General features: G+C 39.5%; 1 protein-coding gene across 2 annotated transcripts in view; it reads right to left on the reverse strand.

Moving 5' to 3' along the window:
• NSF (N-ethylmaleimide sensitive factor, vesicle fusing ATPase) overlaps positions 1-26,792 on the reverse strand; it is a 143,692-nt gene that overhangs the window by 68,315 nt on the left and 48,585 nt on the right. For both annotated transcript variants that reach the window (XM_036103124.2, XM_078065856.1), the window contains exon 9: positions 506-705. In XM_036103124.2, the coding sequence (XP_035959017.1) occupies positions 506-705 (200 nt within the window). The remainder of the gene's footprint in view (positions 1-505; positions 706-26,792) is intronic.

The following is a 26,792-nucleotide window of genomic DNA, read 5'->3' on the forward strand; positions in this document are numbered from 1 at the left end:
TTGACTTTTAATTAATTTTTTTCTAAGACCCACATCAAACTTTCCTCTGAGACCTAACAACTCATACCTGTCACTCTACAAGTGAGGAGACTCAGTGGTAAGTAAACTAGCTTTCTGCTCATGAAACTTACATATAGATAATTCTACAAGTCATTTTACAAATTTAATTCCCCCCTTTTCCAAAGGATAAATGAGTTCAAGTCTCTGAAAGTAATGTGGAATAAAAGTGACGCCTGGAAATAAATTCATGATCTGTTTTTGCAAAACTTGGGCTTACACAATCATCTATCTTTGTATTATGTACATGTGGGTAATGACATCTGTTCACATCATGTAAATTCCCCATAATCCCTGGTTCAGTGATATAATTCAGTATTAATAAATTTTACCTGCATGTTTTTCAAAACATGGATCACAGTAACAAGTTTTCCACCATAGCTTTGGGTTTCATTCATTGTATAAATGAAAACAAACTTTTACTGAATTATACTTATATTAACATTACCCTCCTTTGCTCCTCTTCAGCATCAGCAAAGAGTTTACGAATGTTAGCCTCTGATTCTCCCACATATTTGTTAAGGATTTCTGGCCCATTGACCACTTTGGGCTCCCTTGCATTCAACATCTTGCCAATCTGTCGAGCCAAGAGAGTCTTACCACAACCTGGGGGCCCATATAACAGGATGCCTTTAACATGTTTGCAACCTAAAAAGGAAAAGAAAACAGTCTTATAACAACTAAAATCCAAAGGAAAATTTCCATTTAAAGGAAAATTTTCTTTCTTCTTCATATGCATGTTAGGAAAACTATAGTCATGTCATTAACATATAATATCCAAGTGCCATGAGCCGAACAAGAATGAACTAAAGCTCTTTTTTTTAAAAGTAGGCTCCACACCCAACATGGGGTTTGAACTCATGACCTGGAGATCAAGAGTCGCATGCTCTACTGACTGAGCCAGCCAGGTGCCCCTAAAACTCTTTTTTTAAATAGAAAATCCAGAAAAAAATTCCTACACAAGTACCAATATTTGAGTGTGAAAGCTGCCAATTAAAGGTCTTTGGAAAAGTATATTCGAACTATCATTTAGAATACTTTTAACTCTGAAGATGTCTCTCTGACCTAAATACCTAATTAGGAAGTATTACTTATTTTCCATTATTTTTTACTTTAAAGTCAAAGCATAAAAGAGATCTGCTTTTAGGCAAATTTAACTCAACACAAATCTATTATGATACGGTAGGCTATGGAAACCATATCTTAGTCATAGAAATTACAGGTCTACCTGTCAACACAAGCCCTTGAAGAACGGGCAAACATGTTTTGAGCTGGCTGGTAGAGAGCAATCCAGAAGGATCCAGATGGATGTTACAACTTAGTGGATAAAGTTCAATGTCCTACTTCATGTGACTAATGCCAAGGGAGGCACATGCTTGTCTCAGCACCACCCAGATGAAGATGAAGTTTCAGAAGAACAGTATTCAATTCTTTTCCAGGCAAGCATTGCTAAATGCCTTAAAAGGTATCAGTAACAACAGGGAAAAAGCAAGATTGGTGATTTAGACTCCCCAGGATTTCTTTAGCCAACTCTTCATGAGCATTTACTTCATTTCTAAGATTCCGATGACCTGTGGTTTCAGTTTACTAACTCTAGGAATTCTCACTTTTCTTGCAGTTTCACACTTAGGATGCATGACTCTTTTCTTATGAGTTTTTCCCTTATACTACACCAAAAAAAGCATTCTGTGAAATAATGATTTATTAGATTTAGGTGTTACACTCAAAAGTACAGGTGAAAAAGAAAATTTCTGGAAATGAAATATAGTGTTTCCATGTATAACAGTTTGCCCTCATTTGGAATGAAAGCCTTAAAAACTGTTTCTTCAAAAAAAATTATGACAATACATTTAATAACTCACATAAAAGAAATCACAAGGTACAACCAACTCTACTAGATATCTTAGATTCTGAGTAGGAAGACCCTTTGGGTTGCCAGTATGGTCACTGCTTCTATATGTCAAAAAAAGACTCCCTTTTAAATCCTTGAAAGTAATGAGATGCGTGCTTATGGTTAGATTTGTGGAGACAAGGGGAACTTAGTGGAAACCCTTGAAGGCTTAGAGTCTTAACCCTTCTCATCATAGAGTAAATTCCTGTCCTGAGAACCATGGCCAATAAAACGTCTTTGCCCTTGATCCACTCCTGGAGCACAAGGAGTAGTGAGGTAAGGGGTAAGCCCTGAGCCTCTCCTGGAGGCCATCATGAGGCCCTGCCAGCATCCAAACCACTGGGGCACTTCTGATGAAGACTCTGGAACCTGGCTAATCTTATCCTCCGAGCCAACTGCTACCATCATGACTTGAAACTATTCATATAAACCACAGCAGAGGTAGGTGGTCATGGTGGTGGTAAAACAAGGCACAGGAAAGGGGAGCCAAAAAGGAGAAAATGAAGACTTGCTGAGGACCAGGACCTACAAAGTACTAGGCCTTATCCTCATCCTCTAATTTCTTAACTTCATCCAAGTTTATCAACTTCCTCCTAATGGTACTTCCTTCCACATTAAGCTATACTCTCTTTCAATTCCCTAGCCTTCTTACACTTCTGTTCTACCCATCCCACAGGCCTGACCACTGAATGGCTTTACTGCACCTACACGTTGGCCAAAGAGCATAACCAGAGAAAATTACACCACTGTCCTGACTGATACTCTCACAATTTCCTATTATCCAATTTCAGTTCCATGCTCACTGCTTCTCAATACTGCATGCCACCCTTTACTGGTTTCTGTCAGTCCACCTCCCATTCTCTGCATTGATTATCCAATTAATTGTTCTTCTCTTCTCAAGTGCTACCCCATGTGTTTTTTTTGTTTGTTTGTTTGTTTGTTTTAGATTTTATTTATTTATTTGACAGAGAGAGAGAGAGCCAGAGAGACAAGTGGGGGAAACAGCAGAGGGAGAGGAAGAAGCGGATTCCCCGCTGATCAAGGAGCCCGATGCGGGGCTCGATCCCAGGACCCTAAGATCATGACCTGAACCGAAGGCAGCCGCTTAACCAACTGAGGCACCCAGGTGCCCCTACCCCATCCGTTTAATTCATAGAAAAGATCTAGATTCCTACTTCACATATTAAAAAAAAAAAAAAAAGACTAACAGGTATGAAATCCCTTTAGCTCATTGCTTCTCTAACCACAAATTCATCTGCAGACACATCCATTCTCAACCTCACCATGGCTTCTCAAAGGAGTTTCTTTCCTTTTCCCCAAGGTTTAAGTTGCAATTATTTGTTTATATACCTTCTCCATTAGACCATGAACTATTCAAGGGCAGGTGCTATCTCATCAAGCTGGAATTGCAAACATCCACCATAATGTCTAGCATATAATGTGTACTCAGTAAATGGCTAAATAAGTAAATTGTTGTTGATTCCTTTCCTACAAAACTCAAAAGAAAATGAGGGAGAGAAGACCATTTAAAAAAATTATTTGAGGGATGACTGGGTGGCTTAGTCGGTTAAGCGTCTGCCTTCGGCTCTGGTCATGATCCCAGCGTCCTGGGATCAAGTCCCGCATCAGGCTCCTTGCTCAGTGGGGAGCCTGCTTCTCCCTCTCCCTCTGCCTGCCGCTCCCCCTGCTTGTGCTCCCTCTCTCACTCTCTCTCTGACAAATAAATAAAATCTTTAAAAAAAATAAGATTTAAAAAAATTATTTGAAGCTCATTTATGGAACTGTTTATTTTCATAACTGAACTTATTTAAATACCTAAAAAACATATTTACAGTGACTGGGACTTTGCAAATTTAGCAGAACAAACTATATAATATATAACATAGACCCTCCTCAACTTATGATGAGGTTACCTCCTGATAAACCCACTGTAAGCTGAAGACAACTCTTGTAACGGCACGGCCAACTGGGAGCGGTGGGTGCTGCTGCCCAGAATCATGAGAGAATATTGTGCTATCTCTAGCCCAGGAAGACCAAAATTCAAAATCTGAAATATGGTTTCTACTGAATGCATATCGCTTTCACACCATCATAAAGTCAAAAAATCATTAAGTCAAACCATCGTAAGCTGGGGACTGTCTGTACTACAGTCTTACCTCCGTAACTCCGTTTTCGTCTGTGGAAAATGCTCAGTTTAATGTGGTTTGAATTAAATGAACTCAGACTTTATAAACAATTCACAAAATATTACCATGAAGTCTGAAAGAGATAAAATGCATATCCATGGAACTTACTGTATTTCATACAGATCTCTGAAATGACAGAATCTACTCGATATGACACCAACAGGAATGTCATAGAAGCTCTCGTCTGCATTAGAACTATAATTCTTTCAGGATCTCAAGAAAGCACATCAAAAATATACATTGACATGTGAAGATTTTCAAAATCCACTTCCACAAAGGAAGCAGTTACTTGAATAAGCAGTGGAAATGGGACTTTGTTATTACTACTATTATTATAGCCTATTCTGACTTATTAAATAAGCATTAGTCTCTAATTTTAAATGAGTCATAAAAACTCTTCGTAAGTAATTCTATTCAACAAAAGTGTATTAAGCTCCTGTTTGGACTAGGCATGAAACTAGGTGTTAGGGATACAAACATGAAAAAGGCAGTCCCTACCTGCAGGGCATTTCTGGTTTAGTAGGAAAGACAGAAATAAGAATAGGTTATCTACAATATAATATGACATTATCAGAGATATGTATGAAATGTTTTTGGAATCTGGCCATGAGAGACTGACTTCTGCCAGGGTGATGGCAGAAAATTAGGGATGGACACGGGAAGAAATAATATTTAGTGTAGGCCTTGACGGACAGATAGCAGGAGGTTCATGATTGGGCACAGGAGAGGAAATGGCACCTAACGAGGGAAACTAGCATGATCAAAGGCATAGAGGTATGGACATCGAAGCTGTCCTTTCAAAACAGCCAGCAGTAACCTGTTGTGGCTACAGTCTTGGAGGGGAGGGGAGAGGAGTGCCTGGAGACTCCCAACTATGGAAGGCCTTGACACCATGCCCGGGAGTTTTTAATTTGTTTTATAAAAACCCTGAGGTTTTTAATCAGGGAGGGTGTACAATGAGATATACGTTTAAAAACTAAATCTGGTGGTAGAGTGGAGGAAGGACTAGAGAACAAAGATGAGAGGGTAAAAGTGTAGTTGGAGGAATATTTTTAACCTTTTTCTGGGGACACTGCCTCATTGGCTGGCTCGGGATTTTTGCCAATTAAACTTTCATTTCCCTCCAAGCCCTCTGGAAGCATATGAACAAATGGGTCCAGAGGCCTTAGGAGGACACCTCCCTAGAGATGCCCCAGCTTTCTCCTGAGCTTCTGCGGGACATTAAGACATGGCTCTGATGCTGGAAAGCCTCTGACCTGTAGCCACTGGACTGTCCCGTCTGACTGCCAAGCTGAACTGACGGCTGTCACTTGTTCTTTCTTGATGTCTGATGTGCCTCGCTACTCAGAACTTAGAGCAGGCATGGAAAGAAGAGAAATCAGTGGAACTGACTCATTTAAATTGTCATATTCTCTCATTCTATCTCTTACATTCTTTCCCATGGAATCGTCCAATGGACCTGTCCCGAGAAATGCACATGTACAAAAAAATTGCATGCAGTTTTGAGGGTATTCTTAGATCCTCTGAGGCCTATTCACGGAATCCAAATTTAAAACCCCTGAATGTACTACTGAAATAAACCAGACAAGAGACCAGAAATGGAAAGAGGCAATAGTCGTAAGAAATTGTAGTAGGAAAAGAAAGGAAGATTTGGGAGATATTCATCAGAGTTCAGAGACCAAAGGAAAATAAAAGAAAGAGGAGTAGTCAAGGTTGACCCAAAAGGTATGTAGCCTGGGCACATGGTAAAATGATGAAACCCTAGAACATAACTAAGAAGTTAGCAAAAGGAGATTAGAGGAAATCGTAACTTTGTTTTTGGCTATAAGGCCTTTAAGATTCAAGTAGTAACATCCCTTAAAAAATACAGGTTGAGGGGTGCCTGGGTGGCTCAGTCAGTTAAGTGTCTGTCTTCAGCTCAGATCATGATCTCAGGATCCTGGAATCAAGTCCCGAGTCAGGCTCCCTGCTCAGCGGGGAGTCTGCTTCTCCCTCTCCCCTCTGTTCCTTCCCCAGCTTGTGCTGTCTCTCAAATAAATAAATAAAATCTTAAAAAAAAAAAAATACAGATCGAAAGCTCAAAAAAGATAGCAGAACTACTGGTTCCATGTTTTTGAACGCCTGCTCTGGACACATGAAAAGCCACAAGAAGTTTTAAGCAGAGGTGTTGTGATAATGGGGACAAATGCTGCAGAGATAGAGGATGGGGCCTGGAAAGAACACTAGATTTAAAAACCAGGAAGTTCATGCTGATCTGGGCCATAAGGTCTTAGGTCAGGGTCAGATCATTTCGGGTTGAGGTAGGAGAAGGAAGCTAGGTAATATAAGCAGGAACAAACAGAGATCACAATTTGAGAAACTCTGGCGATACAAAGGAGGGATTTCGAGAGATACCTTGCAAGGAAACCTCTTCTTCTGAGATTAGAGATTAGTTAGGTAAAAGGGGATGAGGAAGTGAGCTGAGGTTTTGCCTGCTGTGCTCTACTTACTATGTGAAGCAGGAGCTAGGTCATCTACAAAATGAGGGACAAGGAGATGATCCTGGGAAGCATGGTAAAGGTTTGGAAAGAACATGGGGAACCGGGAAAATGTGTGGGAACTCATGCCTGAGCAGACAGATGCCATTAAGTGAACTCAGCATATGGAACTCAGGTCACTGAGGGACTCTCCTCTTTGTTGTGATTATCTAAGCTACTTACAGTGTTAGGTGAGGCGCAAACTTTTTTTTTTTTTTTAAGATTCTCTTTATTTATTTGAGAGAGAGAGTGAGTGCACGCACACGCGCACACACAAGCAGGGAGGAGGGTCAGAGGGAGAAGCAGACTCCCCGCTGAGCAGGGAGCCCGATGCGGGGCTCGATCCCAGAACCCCGAGATCATGACCTGAGCCGAAGGCAGACGCTTAACCACTGAGCCACCCAGACGCCCCTGTAAGGTGTAGACTCTTACTCAACTCCATAGATACAAATTTCATTAGAGCTGGAATAAGAATCTTGACTTTTTTTGGTTTTAACCCCTTTACTTTTTTCAAAACTGAACCTTTAAGTGGGGCAACATGAGGTAAATAACAGCATAAATTTTCTTACTCAACTCCATAAATACAAATTTCATTCAAGCTGGAATAAGAATCTTGACTTTTTTTGGTTTTAACCCCTTTATTTTTTTCAAAACTGAATTTTTAAGTGGGGCAACATGAGGTAAATAACAGCATAAATTTAAAGTCAACATACTTGTAACTAAATTCTATTATCTAATTTTCCTAAAGTGTGAGGGCGAAACTATCACATGACTTGTTCTCATCCACAAAGTTTGAGGCTTTATCTTCATTTCTACATCATTCGCATATTTTCTCCTTCCTCTATCATTTATATAAGTTAGAACTATCGTGGTTTAACAGCATAATCAAACATAGTTCCAAAGGATTTCTTCTCTTAATTTCCTGTATTCAATTACTTAAGTGCTTATTTTACTAACTGCTCCTGTTAATAATCAACTTCTTCTTCTTAAAAACACCTACTTTTTATTTGGTTAAGGCACAAACATATTATAACTCTTGGTTATAGTAACGTAAAGGATGGTGGTTGGGAAAAGCATAATCTAAAATGGCCAAAAAGAGATTTATATAGTTTTGGAATTTAAGTTGCTTATTACATTTGAATATAGAAGTAAATAAAAGTTCTGGGATAGCATATTCTTTCACTCACTCAACAAATGCTACGTTTGGTGGTGGGGAAGAAGAGGCAGTTCTCTTCTGACTACTTCTATTTTCTCAGTGAAATCATGATTCCAGGGCACCAGCAGCTGGTGAGGAGGGACTGGAAGAGGTGGTGCCGGAGGTTTGAGGAGAACGGAAAAGAGGAACGAGTCCTCTTCGAGAGAAGGACAGTAAAGTGGCTAGACTAGGGAAATACAGAAGGAACAGCAGGAAATACTGATTCCAAGAAACACTGAGGGCCCACTTGAGATGTGCTTCTTAAATTTAAATTGAGATCAGATACCATGCTTTGTGCTCTTCTTAAGCCATATCCAATAGTCTGGGTACTGATCCAGAGTAGGCAGGTAGCGGAGACATACCCAGGGCTGTGACACACACAGAAGATAAGAAGCAAGGCCATTAAGGTTGTATTTGAGGAGGATAAACGTGATAGACCACAGACTCGAAGCTGGGTAAAGAGGGAAGAGAGATCAAAAAGGTTGGGAAGTGACAGAGTAAATTAACTGGAGGGTCCTGTGGGATCCAAGCTGCTAGAGCTGGAGTAAAGGCAAAGCTACCGCGGGACAAATGGGAGGCAGGATGCTTAACACTGAGATCCCTGAAGGGGTGGTTACTGGTAACAGTGAAGCCTGGGGTATGACCAAAGAGGGGGTGGCTGAGATGGGATGAAGGAAAGTTTCCTGGAAATGAGGAAGCAAAGAACTGTGAAGATGGATTGTTGAACAAATCACCAGCAAGGACACCCAAGTCCAGAATAACAGAGACAGAAATAAAACACACTAGAGATCACACTCAGGAAGAGCAAGTGAGTCGGGCAGCTTTTTATCTGGCTCCCCTGTTCATTCTTCTCGAGCGGGGCTACTCTTGCTCTCATTTTGTTCTCCAAATGTTACTGACAAGGAAAAGTGTTCATGTTTATTAACCCTATTATTATATAATAGCTACTACCAAAGGTATGAACAATATAAAATGCCCAAGAAATAAACATAGCCAATGATAATGCCATTGTTTACTAAGGATTTAAGTTCACGAGACACTGGAACCTCACTGTAAGACTACATTCAGTAAAGCGTTTGGTATAAGGCTGGCTTGTACCTCATTCCAGACCACTTGTCATAAAGAGTTTTTAATGACACCCTAGAATATGAACCACAGACTGCATTTTAATTATGTTTCACAATAGGTATCTGTCCACAGGATGAACATATGATTTGTGGTCAGGTGCCAGATGGATGAGGACTGATCAGATTAAATGCATTAGGAAATAATTTGAGTGAAAAATCTCTAGAGAACATTAAAAATTACTAACAGTCTCACTTTTCTGAGCAGTGGTTTTCAGACCTTGATTTCACAAACTAGAAAAAGTACTTTTTTTTTAACAGCGGAGAAGTGATGTCATAAGGTTGCTTAGTTTTTATTTGCAAAGTAAAGATTTCTTAAACAATAACAAAATCAAACCTGACATCTCCTAACACCACCATTTCATAAAAAGAGATATATCTTCATATCAAAAGGTAGAGTGGATGTAATCTCAGAATAAAAGACAGTCTTTATGTTAAATGAATTCCATTTTATATACATTGTCAGAAGTGCAAGCTCCAGACTCAGCTTGCCTGGTTTCAAATCCCGGCTCTTCAGTTTGCTAGCTAACAGCAACTACCTCAGAAGGTTAGTATGAGGATTAAATATAATGCACCCAAAGCACTTAGCAGACTTGCTGACATATAGTAAGAGCTCATAAATATTGGCTATTAATTAATATCAGCTTATACTTTACCATCTTGTTGGAGATGAGCAATGAAATGCAACCAGACTCCTAACTGTTCTGTGAGAATTACATCACTGGTAGGTGACTGTAAAGCTTGAAAATAAGTGACTATTTTGCTTATGAAATTCCTTCTGAGACTGACAATGGTGGCCCCTTAACTTATCACACACTACTGTCACTTGAGCATTGCAAGTGATAGTACACATTCTGCTGATGGACCTCAAGCTCCAAATGAGCGTAAATGAGGTGGACCACAGCAATTTCACAAAGACTTCACGAGGGTTTCAGTAAATCAGGATTCTCCATGGCTTCAGCCCCCCATGACATCACTTCAGCCTCTGTCTTCCAGGTAGATTGGATTACTATCAAAGTCAATCCCACCTGCTTCTCTTAAGCCTCAGGCAGAGTCCGTTCATACCTATGCCTCAAGTTTTCCAAGCTCATTTAGGGTCAACACATAACTCATTAACATAAACCAGGCTACTATGATTATCAGTTCCATGTGTATGCATCCTGCTATCTCCTCCACCTCTTGTTCTACTGTATGTTTCTTCTCCGAAGTCCCCTGTGTCTCCCCAATGTAACCACTGTCACAGTCCCTAGCTGCCACCTTCCTCTCAGGGAGCACACACCATGCTCTGCTGGCACTCACCTGGAATGATCTGGTGCTACCTGGGAGGAACTGAGGTTATTTCTGGGTACTTCATCCAAGAGCGCATTTGCCATGCTAGACTACCACAGCCTACCCTTTGCCTCTTCAGGTGAGGTATGATATGCCTTCCCACCTCACTTCTTACTCTCTCAGCTGAATTAGCAGTTAATTCTCCAGCAATGTATAAGACTTGGAATATTGTTTGAGCCCCAGGTATTGATACCCAGTGATTATAATCATACAAATTTTGGTGGGGACAAGTCGAAGAGGCTTTAAGGTGTGTGCTACAAATAACCTGAAATGATTTCTGATCTGAAAGTCTAAATTGTAGAGGACCTTATCCATTATAATAAGGCTTATCCACCCCTCTGATGAAAATGATACATGAAAATATAAGATATCTAATATGCTAATTGTAATCTCTCTTCTTAAAATAGCTCAATGGAAAATATATAGCCTTACCACTGCACTAAAATGAATAAACAGTAATGTTTGCTGTTTATAATCTTACAAAACACTATCCCAAAAAAGTGACAAGTATGTTTCCTAGGCTCTTTTATTTTAAAAAGCAGTGAATTTTCTTTGTTTTCCTGAGATGATATCAGAAGCAAGCTGCACTGAGGAAAAACTGTCAGTCAACTTTTAGGTATCTGAAAGAAGAAAAATTATACATAAATATAAAAAAACAACAACAACCCATTGATTTTACACAAGAGTGAACAGAATGATAATATATTAGAAGTGATCTCTGTCAAATTAGCATCAGGGTTAAGGAGTGTTTAGTTCATTTTGTGGGCAACATGATCTGTAAAGAGAGAAAGTGTGAAGTGGGTTTTGAATGACAGCTGATGTTTAAAGGGGAAGTCCAAGTAGCTTCCAGTTCAAATGCAGACAGATTTGCCATGTTTGCCTAAGAGGGAGACTATCAACAGACTAGTGGCAAGTCAGGACATATTCACAAGTCTTGCAAGCTTCTCTCTGCAGTTGTATAAACCAGATTTGAATGCTTATTTTTAAACAGTGCATGCACTTGCAGAAATATAATCACAAGTTGGTATTAATATATGATCTTTTGTTTTAAAGTTTGCGTAATTCCAACTTCTCCTAGAACAATGAGTATGTTCTCACTTCCATCCAACTCATCATTTCAGTAGTATGATAAGATTACTTACTTTAAGAAATAGTTTTGAATTTTCCAGCCATGCAGTGAGGACTTGGAGCATCACTTCCAACAATACAATGTAATACAGGAGGCCCTTTTTGTTTGTTTGTCCCTTTCAAAGACTGTCAATCAGCATCTAACACAGGCTATCATCTGCAATTTGCTGAGCTGTGCATTTATCAAATATTTAAGGAAAAGGCAAATTCAAGACTAAAAACTCACTCCTGACCCCATTTGGGCAGTCAGGTCTCTGATCATCCACAGGTATCATTCTGTCTAGCAGAGACTTGCTGTGCCCCGCCAACTTTAAAATATTCTCAAGAACACTTTGAGTTCCGTTACGATAAAGTGAAAAAGGCCTCCGCCCTGAGCACCAAGCAGCTGTGTGATGTCTACCACCTGACTGGTCTATATCCAAATTAGTCAACTGAGATTTAATATAGATCTTCTCATTAGATAGCCTAGAACTAAAGATGGGGTATGTGTAGCAACTCTCCAAACTAATCTCTGCTGACACCCCCACCCTTTTACACTCCCTTCTAGGGTGTGGCCTGGTATTTCATGAATTCTTGATGACAAAGATCACGCTTCTACTATGGCAGGTCCTGCCTTGCTGCCATGTGGCAGCATGTGTTCTTATTAGTTTCAGGATTTTACAGCTTTCCCTTTCTTCTTTTTCCCCTCTGTCTACTTATTTTACTTGCTGCTCTACAAGGCGTCTGCTGCAGACTAGCAAATATCTTATCTTCTCTGGCAGACAACTTATTCTTTCTTTTCCTACACTTGGAACTTCTACTCACTCTATCAAGTTCATGTCCTTCTGCTCCTCACAAATCACCTCCTTAAGTAATGCCACCTAAGCCTGTCACATCTGACTGTGTCAATGTTACCTCACTCGCATCACATCTTTGGTTCTATTCTCCAACACTTACGGTAGCAGTCATCAAACTTTCACATGCACCAGTGTTCAATGGGGCCTGTTAAAATGCAGATTCTCAGGCATCACTCCTAGAAATTTGAATTCATTAAGTCCGGAGTGGAGCTGAGGAAGGTGACCAGTTAATAAGCACCCCCCACCCCCGACCCAGGTGAGTCTAATGCAGGCCAGAGGACACTGAGAACCATTCATACTTACAACTGACACTAAGTCATTTTCTAAGAGTTCTGAGAGTTTTATTTTATTTAGTGTATATGTTCTATGGCCTTAATTAAATCGTAAGCTGAGAAGGACACATTTCTTATTCCTTGATAAGTTGTAGCTGTAGAACAGCAAAGAACTATTCTAACAAGATAAGTTATCAAGAATAAATGTAAGATTTCTGTAGTTAAGTACAGCTGGGGGAGGTATGGTTTTGTGAGAGATGATCTGGGGGTTTTACTCAACACTAATTCAACATGAGATAGAATCCAAGATAGAATGTGGATGTCAAAAATGTTAATGCAATTCTAGCGCGCATTAAAAGAAGACTGAGGTTTTGAACAAAGGATGGAGTTCTGGCCTATTTTAGAACAGGGGAGACACTTGCAGGACATCACTGATTTCTGGGTTTCACAACTTAAGGAGAATATAAACAAATGTTAAAGTTCAGAGGAATGTGAATAGGATGGTAATGGGCTGAAAATAAATTATAAAAGGACTGGCTGGAGGAACCAACCCAGCTGGGAGATGTAGCTTAGGAAAAAGATGAATCCTGCAGGACTTTAGGTCTGGACAGAACAGCTCTCTTCATATGCCTTAAGGGCTTTCATGGTGAAGGAGAAGCATCCTTATTCTATATAGTCTTAGTGGGGAGAACTAGAGCTTGTAGAAGCTACAAGGATACACATCTCACCTTAACATAAGGAAGACTTACATGTACGGTTGTCCAAAAAATGGAATGTAACATTCAAAGAGAATGATTCCCGTCACTGCAGGAATCTAAGCTTAGACTAAGGAACTGGACAAGTTATTTAGCAAAAATGGAGAGAAAATGCAAACAAAAGTGTATGAACTAAATGACATTTAAGATCCCTTGCAATGCTGAGATTCTGTAATTCCCTTGATATTCTCTGACAGAGCCACCTAGTTTTGCAAAGACAACGAGCTTTGAAATAAATATTCCAGGACAGGAAGGAAAAAAAGAGACTGAGGCTAGGAAGATTAAATAAAGAGGATATTGTTTATAGTTCAAGTATAATTTACTGAAGCTATAAAAAAATAAAAAAGGAATGATCCAAAAAATGAAGCAGAAAAAAATTAGGAGTTTTCAATAATGGATTTGAAAAATGCATGCACACACAAATACAGCCAACTGATTTTTGACAAAAGGGCAAAGGCAAATACAATGAAGCAAAGATCGTCTTTTCAACAAATGGTGCTGAACTGGACATACACATGCGAAAAAAAAGAAAAAAAAAGGAATCCAGACACAGACCTCACACCCCTCACAAAAACTAATGCAAAATGGATCCCAGACTTACATGTAAAACGCAAAACCATAAAGCTCCTAAAAGACAACGTAGGGAAAAAACCTAGATGATGTTGGGTATGGAGATGGTTTTTTAGATACAACACCAAAGGTGTGATCCATGAGAGAAATAATTGATAAGCTGGAGTTTGTTAAAATTAAAAACTGCTCTGTGAAAGACTATGTCAAGAGAATGGGAAGACAAGCCACAGACTGGGAGAAAATATTTGCAAAAGACATATGTGATGAAGCACCAAAATATAGCAAGAACTCTTAAAACTCAAAAATAAGAAAATAACCCAATTTAAAAATGGGCCAAAGACCTTAACAGACACTTCACCAAACAGGATATACAGTACAGATGGCAAATAAGCATATGAAAAGATGCCCTAGATCTTTTTTTTTTTTTTTTAAAAGATCATATGTCATCAGGGAAATGCAAATTAAAGCAACAAGATACCACTACACACCTATTAAAATGGCCCAAATCCCTAGACTGACAACAGCAAATGCTAATGAGGATATGGAGCACAGGAACTCTCATTTGTTGTTCATGGAAATACAATATGGCACAGCCATTTTGGAAGACAGTTTCTTACAATACTAAACATACTCCTTCTATATGATACAGCAATTGCACTCCGTGGTACTTAGCCAAATAGTTGAAAACTTATGCCCACACTAAAACCTGTACACAGATGTTTATAAGAGCTTTATTCATAATTCATAATTGCCCAAACTTGGAAGCAACCAAGATGCCCTCTAGTAGGTGAATGGATAAATAAGCTGTGGTGCATCCAGACAATGGAATACAATTCAGCACTAAAAAGAAATGAGCTATCAAGCTGTGACAAGACACGGAGGAACTTTAAATGCATATTGCTAAGTGAAAGAAGCCAATCTGAAAAGGCTACATACTGTATGATCCCAACAATATGACATCCTGGAAAAGGCAAAACTACAGAGACAGTAAAAAGATCAGTGATTGCCAGGGATGGGGGGGAGGGAGGGCACAGAGGATTTGTAGAGCAATGAAAATACTCTGTATGATACCACAATAATGGATACATGTCATTATACATTTGTCCAAAGCCACAGAATATACAATACAAAGGGTAAACAGTAATGTAAACTATGGGCCATAGGTGATTATGATGCGTCAATGTAGGTTCAAAGATAACAAAGATACCATTTGGTAGGAGATGATGATGGGGGAGGCTATGCATGTATGGGGACGGAGATATACAGGAAATCTCTTTATCTTCCCCTCCCTTTTGCTGTGGGCCTAAAACTGCACTTAGAAAAAAAAGTCTTAATAAAAAAAAAAATGCATGCAAAGCAAAGCAAAAAGGGAAGAAAACATGACTCCACGGACCTAGAAAATAAAGGTAACTAGGAAGAGATAACTATTTGTGGGATGAGAAAACATGTCTAATATATGTAACAAAGTTTTGAACATTTCAAGAATTCATTTCAGTAAGAATTCCTTTTTTTTTTTTTTTTTTTTTAAATAGACTCCACACCCAGCTTGGAGCTCCATGTGGGGCTTGAACTCACAACTCTGAGATCAAGACCTGAGCTGAGATCAAGAGTTGGACACTTTACTGACTGAGCCACCCAGGGACCCCTCAGTAAGAATTCTAACGAGAGATGGTGAAAGCTTCTGGAGATAGAGCCATACGTTACACACAGTAAAGGTAATCTAAGAATCACCACTAAACGCTTGGACAGAAGGCATGAATAAGTTCACATGAAATATTACCTTTCGGAAACGGAATTATTAAACCTCCACTCTGAGCATATTAACTTCTAAGAGTTGGAAAAACATAAATGTTTTAGCAAAAGAAATGAGTAAATAATTAATGCACACAGAACCCAGGAAGGGACAGATGGAGGCTAGAAGTGCCGCTACTGAAAGCACTGTCCTAAGCGCTTTCTCGTATGTTCTCTTCTGTAACCATTTAAAAAGCCCTGTGAGCTACGTATTATTTTTACTCTTCTTATGGCAGATGAGGCACTGAGGATTGCAGCAGTAAGAAGACTTTCCCCTGGAGACACAGCAGAACAAGAGCGCCGGAACTTGAACACCAATCTGCCCAACGCCAAGTGAGCACTACAGGGACAGCTCAGCCGCTGGCGGCACTGCGTAGTCAGCTTTGCCTGAGGCTCAGACTCAGTGGACCTGAGGGAGAACCTGGGAATCCACTTCTGGGTTTTTTTTTTTAAAGCTCCCCCAAATTTTGATAGACCCCAAAGATGAAGAATAATTGTGTTACTAAATAGAAGTGGCATCAGAAGGACAGACATTTTGGAATAACCACCCCAAAACTGAAGAAACATGGTGAAGCTCTTCAGAGTGGGAAAAGACAAGGCTCAGTAGGAGGGTAGGCTCTTTGATTTCATAGGCTGGGGACATGGAGACCTACGTATCACTCTCAACTCCCACAGGTATTTACTGAGTATCCATTAGATACCCCAAAATATGCTAAGCCGAGTTCTTTAAGGAGATGAGTAAGATGGCCTTTGTCATAAGGAGCTCAATATTAAAAATCAAAGACACAACTGTACAGAAACAAAATAGATAAAGGGCTATGAGAAGCCAAAGAGAAAAAAAAATTCCTTCTCCTGGCAAGATCCATGTGTGAGGGATCCTCCAGAGAAGGTCATCAAGCTGCAACCTGAAGGATGAGTCTCCCTGCCAGAGTCTATGTACAGACTTCATATCTCACTAAAATGAGGTGTTCCCATGGTAGTAGTTCCAGAAACATTTCTGTATCTAGTCTATCTTCCCCTTTTTACTAACGAGGAAACTACACTAACGAGTCACACAGTCAGGCAATGACAAATCTAAGACTAGGCTCCAACACTCTACACCTTGTCCATCAGGTTCCCAGGAAACCGTTAGAGTTCCTACATTTCTCTCTCTTCCAGAGAACCTATTTAGTGATTGACTTCATCTATAACATTTTGATTTTTTAAGAAGGAAGTCTAAATTTGGCAGTGCATGAAAAAAGGGTTTACACTTGGGAATGCTCTTTGATTCCCAAATTCCGCTTCCAGGAATTTATCCTAAATAAATATGGACATGCAAAAAACATTCAGCTTCAAGGGTCATTGTCACAACATAGTGTATAACAGTGAAAAAGTAAATACAATTTATATGTCTAACTGTAGTGGACTGATTAAATAAGCTACAGCATTTTCATTCTATAAAATAAATTACAGAATATTTAAGAAAAACTTTACATTACTGAGTGGAGGAGAAGAGATTACAAAACAGGAAAACACATTTTTGTCCCCCTCCATACATACATATATATATGTGTGTGTATACATATGCAAAGCAAAAACTAGTAAAATGATATACTCCAAATATTAATAACAGTTTTCAGGTGTTTTTCTTTTATACTGAGTGATTATCTTTTTACTCGTGTATTTTTAAAATAATAAACATGTATTTCTATAATTAAAAAAATTAATAAAAGTATTTTTATAAACAGAAATCTTAGATCTGAGAGATCTAATAAAAGACCCTATCATGGGCGCCTGGGTGGCTCAGATGGTTAAGCGTCTGCCTTCGGCTCGGGTCATGATCCCACGGTCCTGGGATCGAGTCCTGCATCGGGCTCCCTGCTAGGCGGGGAGCCTGCTTCTCCCTCTGCCTCTGCCTCTCTCTCTCTCTCTGACTCTCATGAATAAATAAATAAAACACTTAAAGAAAAAAAAAAAAGACCCTATCAAAGCTGGAAAGGTGATGAGTAGATTTAAAAAAAAAGAAAAGTACTATCTCTGGAACCTCCAGGCCCACCAGAAAACCTGAAGTGGTCTAAAGGCAGGATGGGGCTTTCTGAATCAAATTCAGACTCCAAAAAATAATGAAGCTTATCCTAGAGAACAGGAAATATGGCTTCACATCCAAGTTGTGAAATCAGGAATAAAAAACCCAGTAATAAATCAAACATTTTCAGTGGCTGAATCAAGAAACCGAAAGGGTACCAGGCTGGGAGTAAGGCAACTTGGATTCTAGCCCCCTCCTCCTTTAGCTTAAATAAGCTGCTTACTCTTCTGGGGCCCCAATGTCCTCATCTACAAAATAAGAATGACATGAATAAAAATCAGTGTTTCTCAAAACTGGTGTTTCCTTGGAACATTATCTTTATGTACGTATGCTTAAGTAAGTTTAAGTAAATTTGGAAAATTTTAGACTAGTTAATTTCTAAGGTCTCCTACTCTAACCTGGTCTAATTCTGATTCAAATATATAGCTACCTTAATGTACTTAAATCTACTATATTTACGGATATACTGTCTGCTTGTGGTTCTCTCATAGAGAGGAGTATTAGATAATGCAAAATGGGTGACAATCCTTTTGAGCAACTGTCCTACCTTGACAGCAGCAACTGAGTGCAGAAAGCAAAGGGGCTACAAGCAAAGGGGCAGAATAGTGTCTGAGAATGGATTGGATAATTAAGGTAATAAACATAAACAATGACTTTTATTGTTTCTAGCTATCCTTCTAAATGATCTTTTCCTTCAAATTCTTATATGAGTTGTCAAAAACAGAATTATTCAACTACAAGTTCAACCAATTCAACTTTTTAAAAATTCATTTTTACATAAAATGAAGAAAAGGATTCAATCTTTTGTCTATGGTAAAAAACTATCATCTTTCTTTCCTCCTGTGGATACAGTGTCCCACCTGGAGCCATTACTACTTATAAGACAAATCTGAATTTTGAACAGCTGAGTTCTGTCATTTATTATCACATATGGGCAGACTTCTCCATCCAGAGAAAGAAGAGATTACAGAGAATCTGTAACTCAAGTGAAGCGCGTCTTCCCTATCTCCCTTGGTCTAAGCTCATCACAGCCACAACTGGTTGTCTAAATGAGTTACGGAAGAAGCCAAGTAATCAGGTGGCAGACAGAAAAGCAAAAAGAATCAAGAGAAGTTTTGTAGAAAAAGTTCAGTAACACAGGAAAAGGCAAAAAAGTAGTTGTGGATCAGCAGAGAAATGTCCCTGGAATGCACTAATAGTCAGCAGTCTGGATAATTCGCCTACGTATATCTGAGATTTGACTGAATGTATCTAATGTGTGGCTTGGCAGCATCCTAATTATAGGTTTATCCTGTAGTAACCATTCATTATCAAAAGGCTCTTAAGTCTTGCTAAGTTTTCTCCCTCATGACAGGATTCTAGGTAGATTTTTTAAAAATCAAAGCACTTCCAAAAAAATTATGTCATTGTGGATAAGTTCGAGTAAATACATGTATCAACGGCAGAGAAGTTCAAGCTACAGATGTATGTATCTTTATATATCAGTTTTCAGTCACTCTGGAATAGGAACAGAACTCAAACTATCACTTGCCCAGAGAAAAGATACCGTGTTAAGAGCCTGAGGTGTTAATGAAGAACTCAAAGCCACAAGTACAGGAAATCTTTGAGTACTGAATACATTATCTACAGTAACTTCCAATGTCAAATTTTACACAATTAGGAAAATGGTATATGGAAGGGATTTACTGCGGTCTACTCTAACTTCTTTGAAAAACCTGAAAGAACATCGTGTTATTTAAAAAACAAAAAGCAAAAACAAAAAGAAACCCACGTTTCTTGCAGGTTTTTTTAAATTATAAACATACTATCAAAGGTATATTGCTCCAAGTAACAAGTCATATGGAACTCTATGAAAAGTCTCTTTTTAGTGTCCCGGTAGAAGTACTCTCCTAAATAATTCTGTATTAAGTTCCATGCAGCTTTTTGCTAACATTATCACTAATTCTTTCTTCCACCTCCCTTCCTCCAATATCCCATCCAGATAGTCATTTTTCTAAATCAGTATTCACATATAAGAAACTGACAAGATTTATAGAAGTGGTAGAGCATTTATCACCTCCTCTCTGATGGAATGTGATAAAAAGTAAACATAAATCAGCCAAAGTATGAGTTCACAAATAAAAAATATTTCTAAGTGTCCCCTTGACTACCTTATCAACAAACACTGTTCAAAATGGGCAATTACCGAACATTATAAGAGGATAATCTAAGGCGTTAACTATCTTCAACAGCAACAAAAGTTTAAGATAAGGAAATAGATCTATAAACATTTGACTAAAGGCAATGGATTAAAGATTTTTACCTCCTACAGAGCTATAAGAGTATCTTAGGCAACAGAATCATACCAACCAACTACCTCTATGGAGTGTTTGATAGTGAGGATGAACAGGAGTGGGATAAAAAGATGGCGAAATGTACCCAGGGGTACAGAGGTAAGAGACAGTAGCATGAGCCATTAGAGGACCTGAAATAGGACAGGTTGGCTGGAACCCAGAGCATGCAGAAGGGGCACAGGCTTCGGGAAGAGGGGAAGTTTGTCAGGGGCCAGAACACATAGGACTTATAAACCATGGAGGAAGCTGAGAGCTACTGGAGAGTTTTAACCAGTGGAGTGACAGGATCAGACTTGCCTTTTTAAAAAAATCACTCCAGTTATAGTGTAAAGAATGGACTGGAGAAGGGCAAGGCTAAAGGCCCAGGGAGCAATGCAGGCAAGGGATCCTGACAAGGCAGTGGCAGGGACCGGAGGGAGGGGGAGACGGAGAGACTGGACAGATCTGAAAGAGTGAGGAGACCGTAGCACTGATGGTCTGTTCTGTGACTATCTGGGAAGTGGAGGGGAGGGAGAGAGGAGAGTTAAAGAAGGTGCCCAAATTTTCGGCTAGAGCACTACCTAAGACAGAAAACAGGAGTAGAAGCATGTTTAGGGAGGATGGAGGGGCAGGTGAATGAATTTAATTTTGAACTTATCTGTGTGATCATGAGATAGACAACAGGTTATGCCGATAAAAATCCAGAACTTTAAACTGAGACGGAGACAAAATATGCATATTTGAGAGTTGATGGCATCAAGATACTAACTGCAGCTATGGGAATCAGTGTGATCAGTTTACGGAGAACAGTCTCAGAGTGAGGAAAAGAGGAGATCTAAGACAGACTCCTGAAGAACTCCAGCATTTTAAAGGACACACACACCCAAAACGGACAGCCAGAGGTAGAAGGAAAATCAGAAACCCTTGGAGTGAGAGAAACCAAGTAAAAAGGATATTTCAAGAAAGAGTGGTCAACAGAGTGCTTCTCAAACATGCAGAGATTGAGGCTAGGCTTCACTAAATATAAATATCAGTAATTCTTCCTATCTTCAATTCAGGTTCTAGTTTCTCTTTGTGGTAACAAAAATATGTGCAATGACATCTCCACTCCCCACAAAGTAGGTCCTCCTGGTCTTCTCATTTCTAACATTTTCTCAGTGAGACCTAACTTCTCACCGCCAACTGTGTCACCCACAATAAGTAATCACCAAATTCTGCCAATTTCATCTCTGTAACCTTTTTTGTGTCTTTTCTTCCCTTTTCATCCCCACTGCCACCATCCCAATCCAGGTTCTAAGGACCACACAAATGGGAGAATCTACTGGTCTCCCAGGCTCTTCTCTAGAGCAATCCTTTTCATACAGAATAACCATATTAACTATCCTAAAACATTCACTTTGTCTTATCCCACTGCTAAAATTCTCCAATGACTCCTCATTATAATCATTTGTTCAGAAATTTCATTCATTTAGGGGCGCCTGGCCTGGCTGGCTCAGTCGGTGAAGCATGCAACTCTTGATCTTGGGGTTGTGAGTTCGAGTCCCACATTGGGTGTAGAGATTACTTAAAAACAAAATCTTTTTAAAAAATGTCATTCATTGGGGCACCTGGGTGGCTCAGTCGTTGAGCGTCTGCCTTTGGCTCAGGTCATGATCCCAGGGTCCTGGGATTGAGCCCCCACGTCGGGCTCCCTGCTCCATGGGAAGCCTACTTCTCCCTCTCCCACTCCCCCTGCTTGTGTTCCTGCTCTTGCTCTCTGTCAAATAAATAAAAATAAAAATCTTAAAAAAAAAATGTCATTCATTTAGCAAATATTTACATAGGGCAATACTTCTCAAACTATCTATGCTAAGGTCCAGTTTTTTTTTCTTAAAAAGTTTCTAATCGATATTCTTATAAAATACAATAAAAAACATTGTGTTAATGTTAAATTGCTAAAAAAGTTTCTAAATTCTTACTCTCAGTTTCAATATTTATCTCATCATGGACTGGAAACAATGGTTCATGGTCCAGCAATGGTCTGTAGACCACACTCCAAACAGCCCTGATGTTGATAAGACATGGGTAAAAAGACACTACAATTGTGCCTTCAAAGGTCTTAGAGCAGTGGTTCTCAATGCAGGGCAATTTTGCCATTGAGGCGAAATACTTTTGATCACTACACAGGGGGAAAGAGGTGGGGAACTACTGGCATTGAGTGGATAGAGGCCAGAGATGCTGCTAAACAGCCTACCACAAACAGGACCAGGCCTTTCTCCCAACAAAGAATTATCCACCCTAAAATGTCAAAAATGCTGAGGTTGAGAAACTCCCCCTTATGAGTGTAATGCAAATGAATAATTATAGTATATTAAGAAGAGAGCTACATTCTAAGTATATAGAAGGTATAGAGGAAGCACAGAAGAAGCACCTGAGTCTGTCTTGAAGGTCAAACAGGTTTAGTATTTACAAAAAAAAAAAAGAAGTCCTCATCTCCTGATTCATAGCTTTCCACATACAACCCCAACCTAACTTCTAAATCTAATTTCCTGCTTCTTCCAACAACAGCTCTGCTAGACTGGTCTAAGCTGTGAGTTCTATACCTTGCTGAGTCTGTCACTCTTCCCAGGGCATGGACGACCATCCTCTCTCCTCCTATCCAAAATCATTCAGCATTCACAGCCTCATTCAAGCTCTGCCTCCATGAAGACTTCAGGGATTCTCTCTCTTAAAATTGCAATAGGACTTTTCATCTATACCATTCATTTGGCACTTTATCATATACTGACTTTTGATATCACTTGTTAGGTTATGGTGCTCAACTTCTAAATGATTATTTGATTTTAGCATTTATGTTCCATCTCTAAGTTGACAGTTCGCTTAAGACAAAGCTTCCGGACACACCCATAGCAATCACTTCCTTCCTGTATTAATGCTACCATAGGTACCAAAAAACACATGAAGAAAATGGACTAGACTTATTATCTATTAGACACTGCAGTCCTACAACCAATGCTTCATGTCTTTGAGCTCATGACAGTTCTAATATATCCAGTTCCTAGAAAGATAGTTTATTTATAAAACCTTAGTGTTATAGAGAGTTCATTCATTCTCATACATTGAGCACTTCAACTTTTTCTCCAGGCCAAGAGAAGTCCATTGATTTTTGCCACATTTAAGTCCCAGAAAATCTGCCAGAAATAAGAAAATTTAAAAATCTCAATTGGGACAGTTTCTCTGCTCAAACTGTAAAACCCAAACAATAAAGAGATCTTTATATTCCTAGTCAATACCCTCCTGCCGTCACAAAAATCTGAGATTTTGGAAAATGCCACTAATCTAAAAAAGAAGAAGGGGAAGAGGAAAGGGGGTGGGGGAGGAGAGGAAGAGAAGCAGGAGAAGCAGGGAGAAAGAAGAGGAGGATGACAAAAAGGAAGATGAAGGAGGAGGTGGTTTAACTCGTTAGAAGAGACGGAGAGGTTGGAAAAGTTTAAACAGTTTAGAAAGTTGTCTTGTCTGATACCTAAATGCAGAAGTCCGATTTCTACAGTGTATTTTCTGAACACTTACTTATACCTGCATGTGGGCAAAGGTGGGTGGGGGGTGAGGCCAGACCTACAGACCTTCAGGGTTTCCAGTAACTCCTCTCTTCCGTCCCACCCTCCTAACCTGTCACGTCTAAGTTCTCAGAACCTTTCTATATGGACAACTTTGTAAATTTCTTTGAGAATTAATTAAGGGAGAAAGGCAAAAGCGGCACTTATTTACTCATCATAAAATATTCTTTGACCTAAACTTCAGGGCTTCCTTGATTCCTTGATTCTTGGCTCCATCTCTCCAGTACCTGGAGAGGCAGCTGAGAACTCGGACTCTGGAACCAGACATCCTACTTCCAACCCCAGCTCGGCCACTTACTAGCTGGACAAACTTAGTAAGTTACTTCCTTCTCCTCCTTCAAGGGTTCCTGAATCAGGAGAACCAAGTTCTAGTCCTAGTTCTGCCTGTGACTTGCTTAGTAACCTTGGGCCATAGCTTCTGCACCTGTAAAGAGAAGCCAGGGGCTTGTACTAGATCACCAAGGGTGATTTTGCCCCCCAAGGGCCATTTTGGCAATGTCTGGAGAATTTTTGATTCTCACCACTAGGGGTAGGGAGGGAGTGCCACCGGCATCTAGGAGGTAGAGGCCAGAGATGCTGCTAAACATCCTACAATGCACAGGACAGCCAGCGCCTCACACCAAATAATGATCGGGCCCAAAAATGTCTATGATGCCACAGTTGAAAAACCCTTAGCTCTACCTCCCTCAAAGACCGCCTCAGAGGCCCCAAGAAGTGGGGCTGAGAAGGCCCATTTTAGCAGTTTTACAGGATAGGCTTTCATGAGAGAAGAACAATGTAAGTGTTAAGGGTACGGCCTCTGAGGCCAGACTGCCTGGGTTCAAATCTGACTCCACCACTTACTAGCTCTAAGTCTTGGGACTAGTTAGTTACTTAACCTTTCGAGACTGTTTCCTTCTCCATAATATGGGGATGATACAGTATCTACCTGACAAGGTTGTTGTGAGAATTAAATAAGTTAATATATGTCAAGCATTTAGAACAGCACCTGGCACTACAGGAGTATTAGCTACCATTGTCATCAACATCATCATCACCAATCTAAATATGGGAGTAAAAGGGGAAGAAACACCCACCACTTTAAGTCAGGAGTCACGGGAGATGGATTCCTCGGTGGAAAGGTGTGAGGAGGACCGAGCAAATTCAAGCACAGTTCCTCACACATCAGAAACTCTGCTCTCCCTCCAGTCTCTGTGTCCCACTCTCCACCCTCTCGGGCTTCCACAGCTGAGTAAAGGCCTGGATGCAAATGTTCTCATGGTTTGCAGGAAGTACAAACTACTTATACCCATTAGCATAATGCTATGTAGTGTGTTACATATCAGGAAACTGGTTTTACCTTTTCAGTGGAAAAGGACAGGTGCCTCTGACTCCCCTCTGTCAGGGGCTGCCATCAAAGCCCTGGGGGGTCCCATTACCCCTGTGCTCTTCTCCTCCACAGAAACCTCATGAAGGACGTGGGACACATCTGTTCCTGCATTCCCTTGTTGTGCTGACAGTGAAGCCACCACAAAAGATAAAGAGCCTGTGATATTACCTTTTGGTTGTTTTCTTAACTATACAAGTAGAAATATAAGATCACAGTAAAACATTCAGATGCAGAAGTACAGAGAGTAAAAGAACAAAAATCTCCCTGTATTTCCCATCCTAACTTCCCTTTCACATAAATAATGTTTTTTCAACTTAATGTGTGTTCATAGAGACTTTTGTAATGCATTTAACTTTCAGTTTTATATATATTTCTTATTAAAACATCTCTATACATTGGGAGCTGTATCATTTTAAGACCCGCTTCACTGTATTCCATAGCAAGGGTAAGAGCATGTAGCACAGTTTATTTAATTATTTCCTTACTGCTGGACGTATAGTTTCAAATTTAGACTAGTGACCCAATTACTGATCCGTAACTCACCTGTAGTTGCCAGTAAATCTAACCCATTAGCTTAGACTCTATAGGCAGTTCTGCCTCCTCAAAGATTTATTTTCAAAAGTTTATCTATTAATAAAAAATGCTGACTGAATTTACAAATGGTTTGACTCTGAGATATGAGCATAGCTACATTATTTCTATTCAAATATAAGTAAATTTTATTTAAAAAATTAAAACCAGGGGCTCCTGGGTGGCTCAGTCGTTAAGCGTCTGCCTTCGGCTCAGGTCATGATCCCAGGGTCCTGGGATCCAGCCCAGATCAGGCTCCCTGCTCAGCGGGAAGCCTGCTTCTCCCTCTCTCACTCCCCTTGTGTTCCTTCTCTCACTGGGTCTCTGTCAAATAAATGAATAAAATCTTTAAAAAAAATTAAAACCAATGCAAGAATTAATTCAAGGTTAAAATTTTCAACTTATAAAAAAAGCACCTATAGTATTTTTTTAGGGTGTGTGCTTTAGCTCTAAATCTTGTTTTGGAGATTTTTGGAAATCACATGGTCATAAGCCATTTCTTCAATTAAAAAAAAAAAACTTTACAAATTTCCCAATATGAAGTCAGAACTAGTAAATTAGTAAATTATTACTTCTTCATATTCAAGTATCATCTATAAGTATTTGGTGGAAAAGCAGAAGGGGGAAGTTTTGCATCTCTAACTAGTGAGCAACTGCTTTCTTTTCCTTTCCTAATAAATTACAGGCAGACTTGAACAGATGTCAGGTTGGCATTCAAAACCTAAAATATAGCTGAAAAGCAAGTTATGACTAATACAAGGAAAAAAGATGAATGTCAGAAAGCTTCATTTTTTTTTTCTTTTTTTCAAATTTCAGATAAGCTCTTTAGCCTTAGGGTTCCTTTTACAGAGCCCTGGAGTTCGGCTAGATGTCTTAACCCCCATTTAAATTGCAATCTCTCCTCATGAGTGGGGGTGTGAAAATGCATCTTAAGAGTGTCAGTGTTTATGTTAATCTGAGCAAGAACTCCCTCTCTCCCAAATATGGCGCGTACAAAACCTCAGTGCCCTTTCTTCCACCGTATTTTATTTGCACTGTTTTTAGCTTATGAAAGATGTCTGCATGTGATTGAGAGGCTCCTTATCTTCTCGGCGCTCTACTCCATAGAGTAACTGCAGTTTCACTTACGGTATCAGAAGAGTTGCTTTCCTCTAGAATTCCAAAAGAAATCTTAAAAATACAGATTGAAAATGGGCTTAGAGAGGTAGGCATGGAGAAAGGGGACCAAAA

The sequence above is a fragment of the Halichoerus grypus genome, chromosome 2 (assembly GCF_964656455.1).
Source record: "Halichoerus grypus chromosome 2, mHalGry1.hap1.1, whole genome shotgun sequence".
NCBI lineage: Eukaryota > Metazoa > Chordata > Mammalia > Carnivora > Phocidae > Halichoerus > Halichoerus grypus.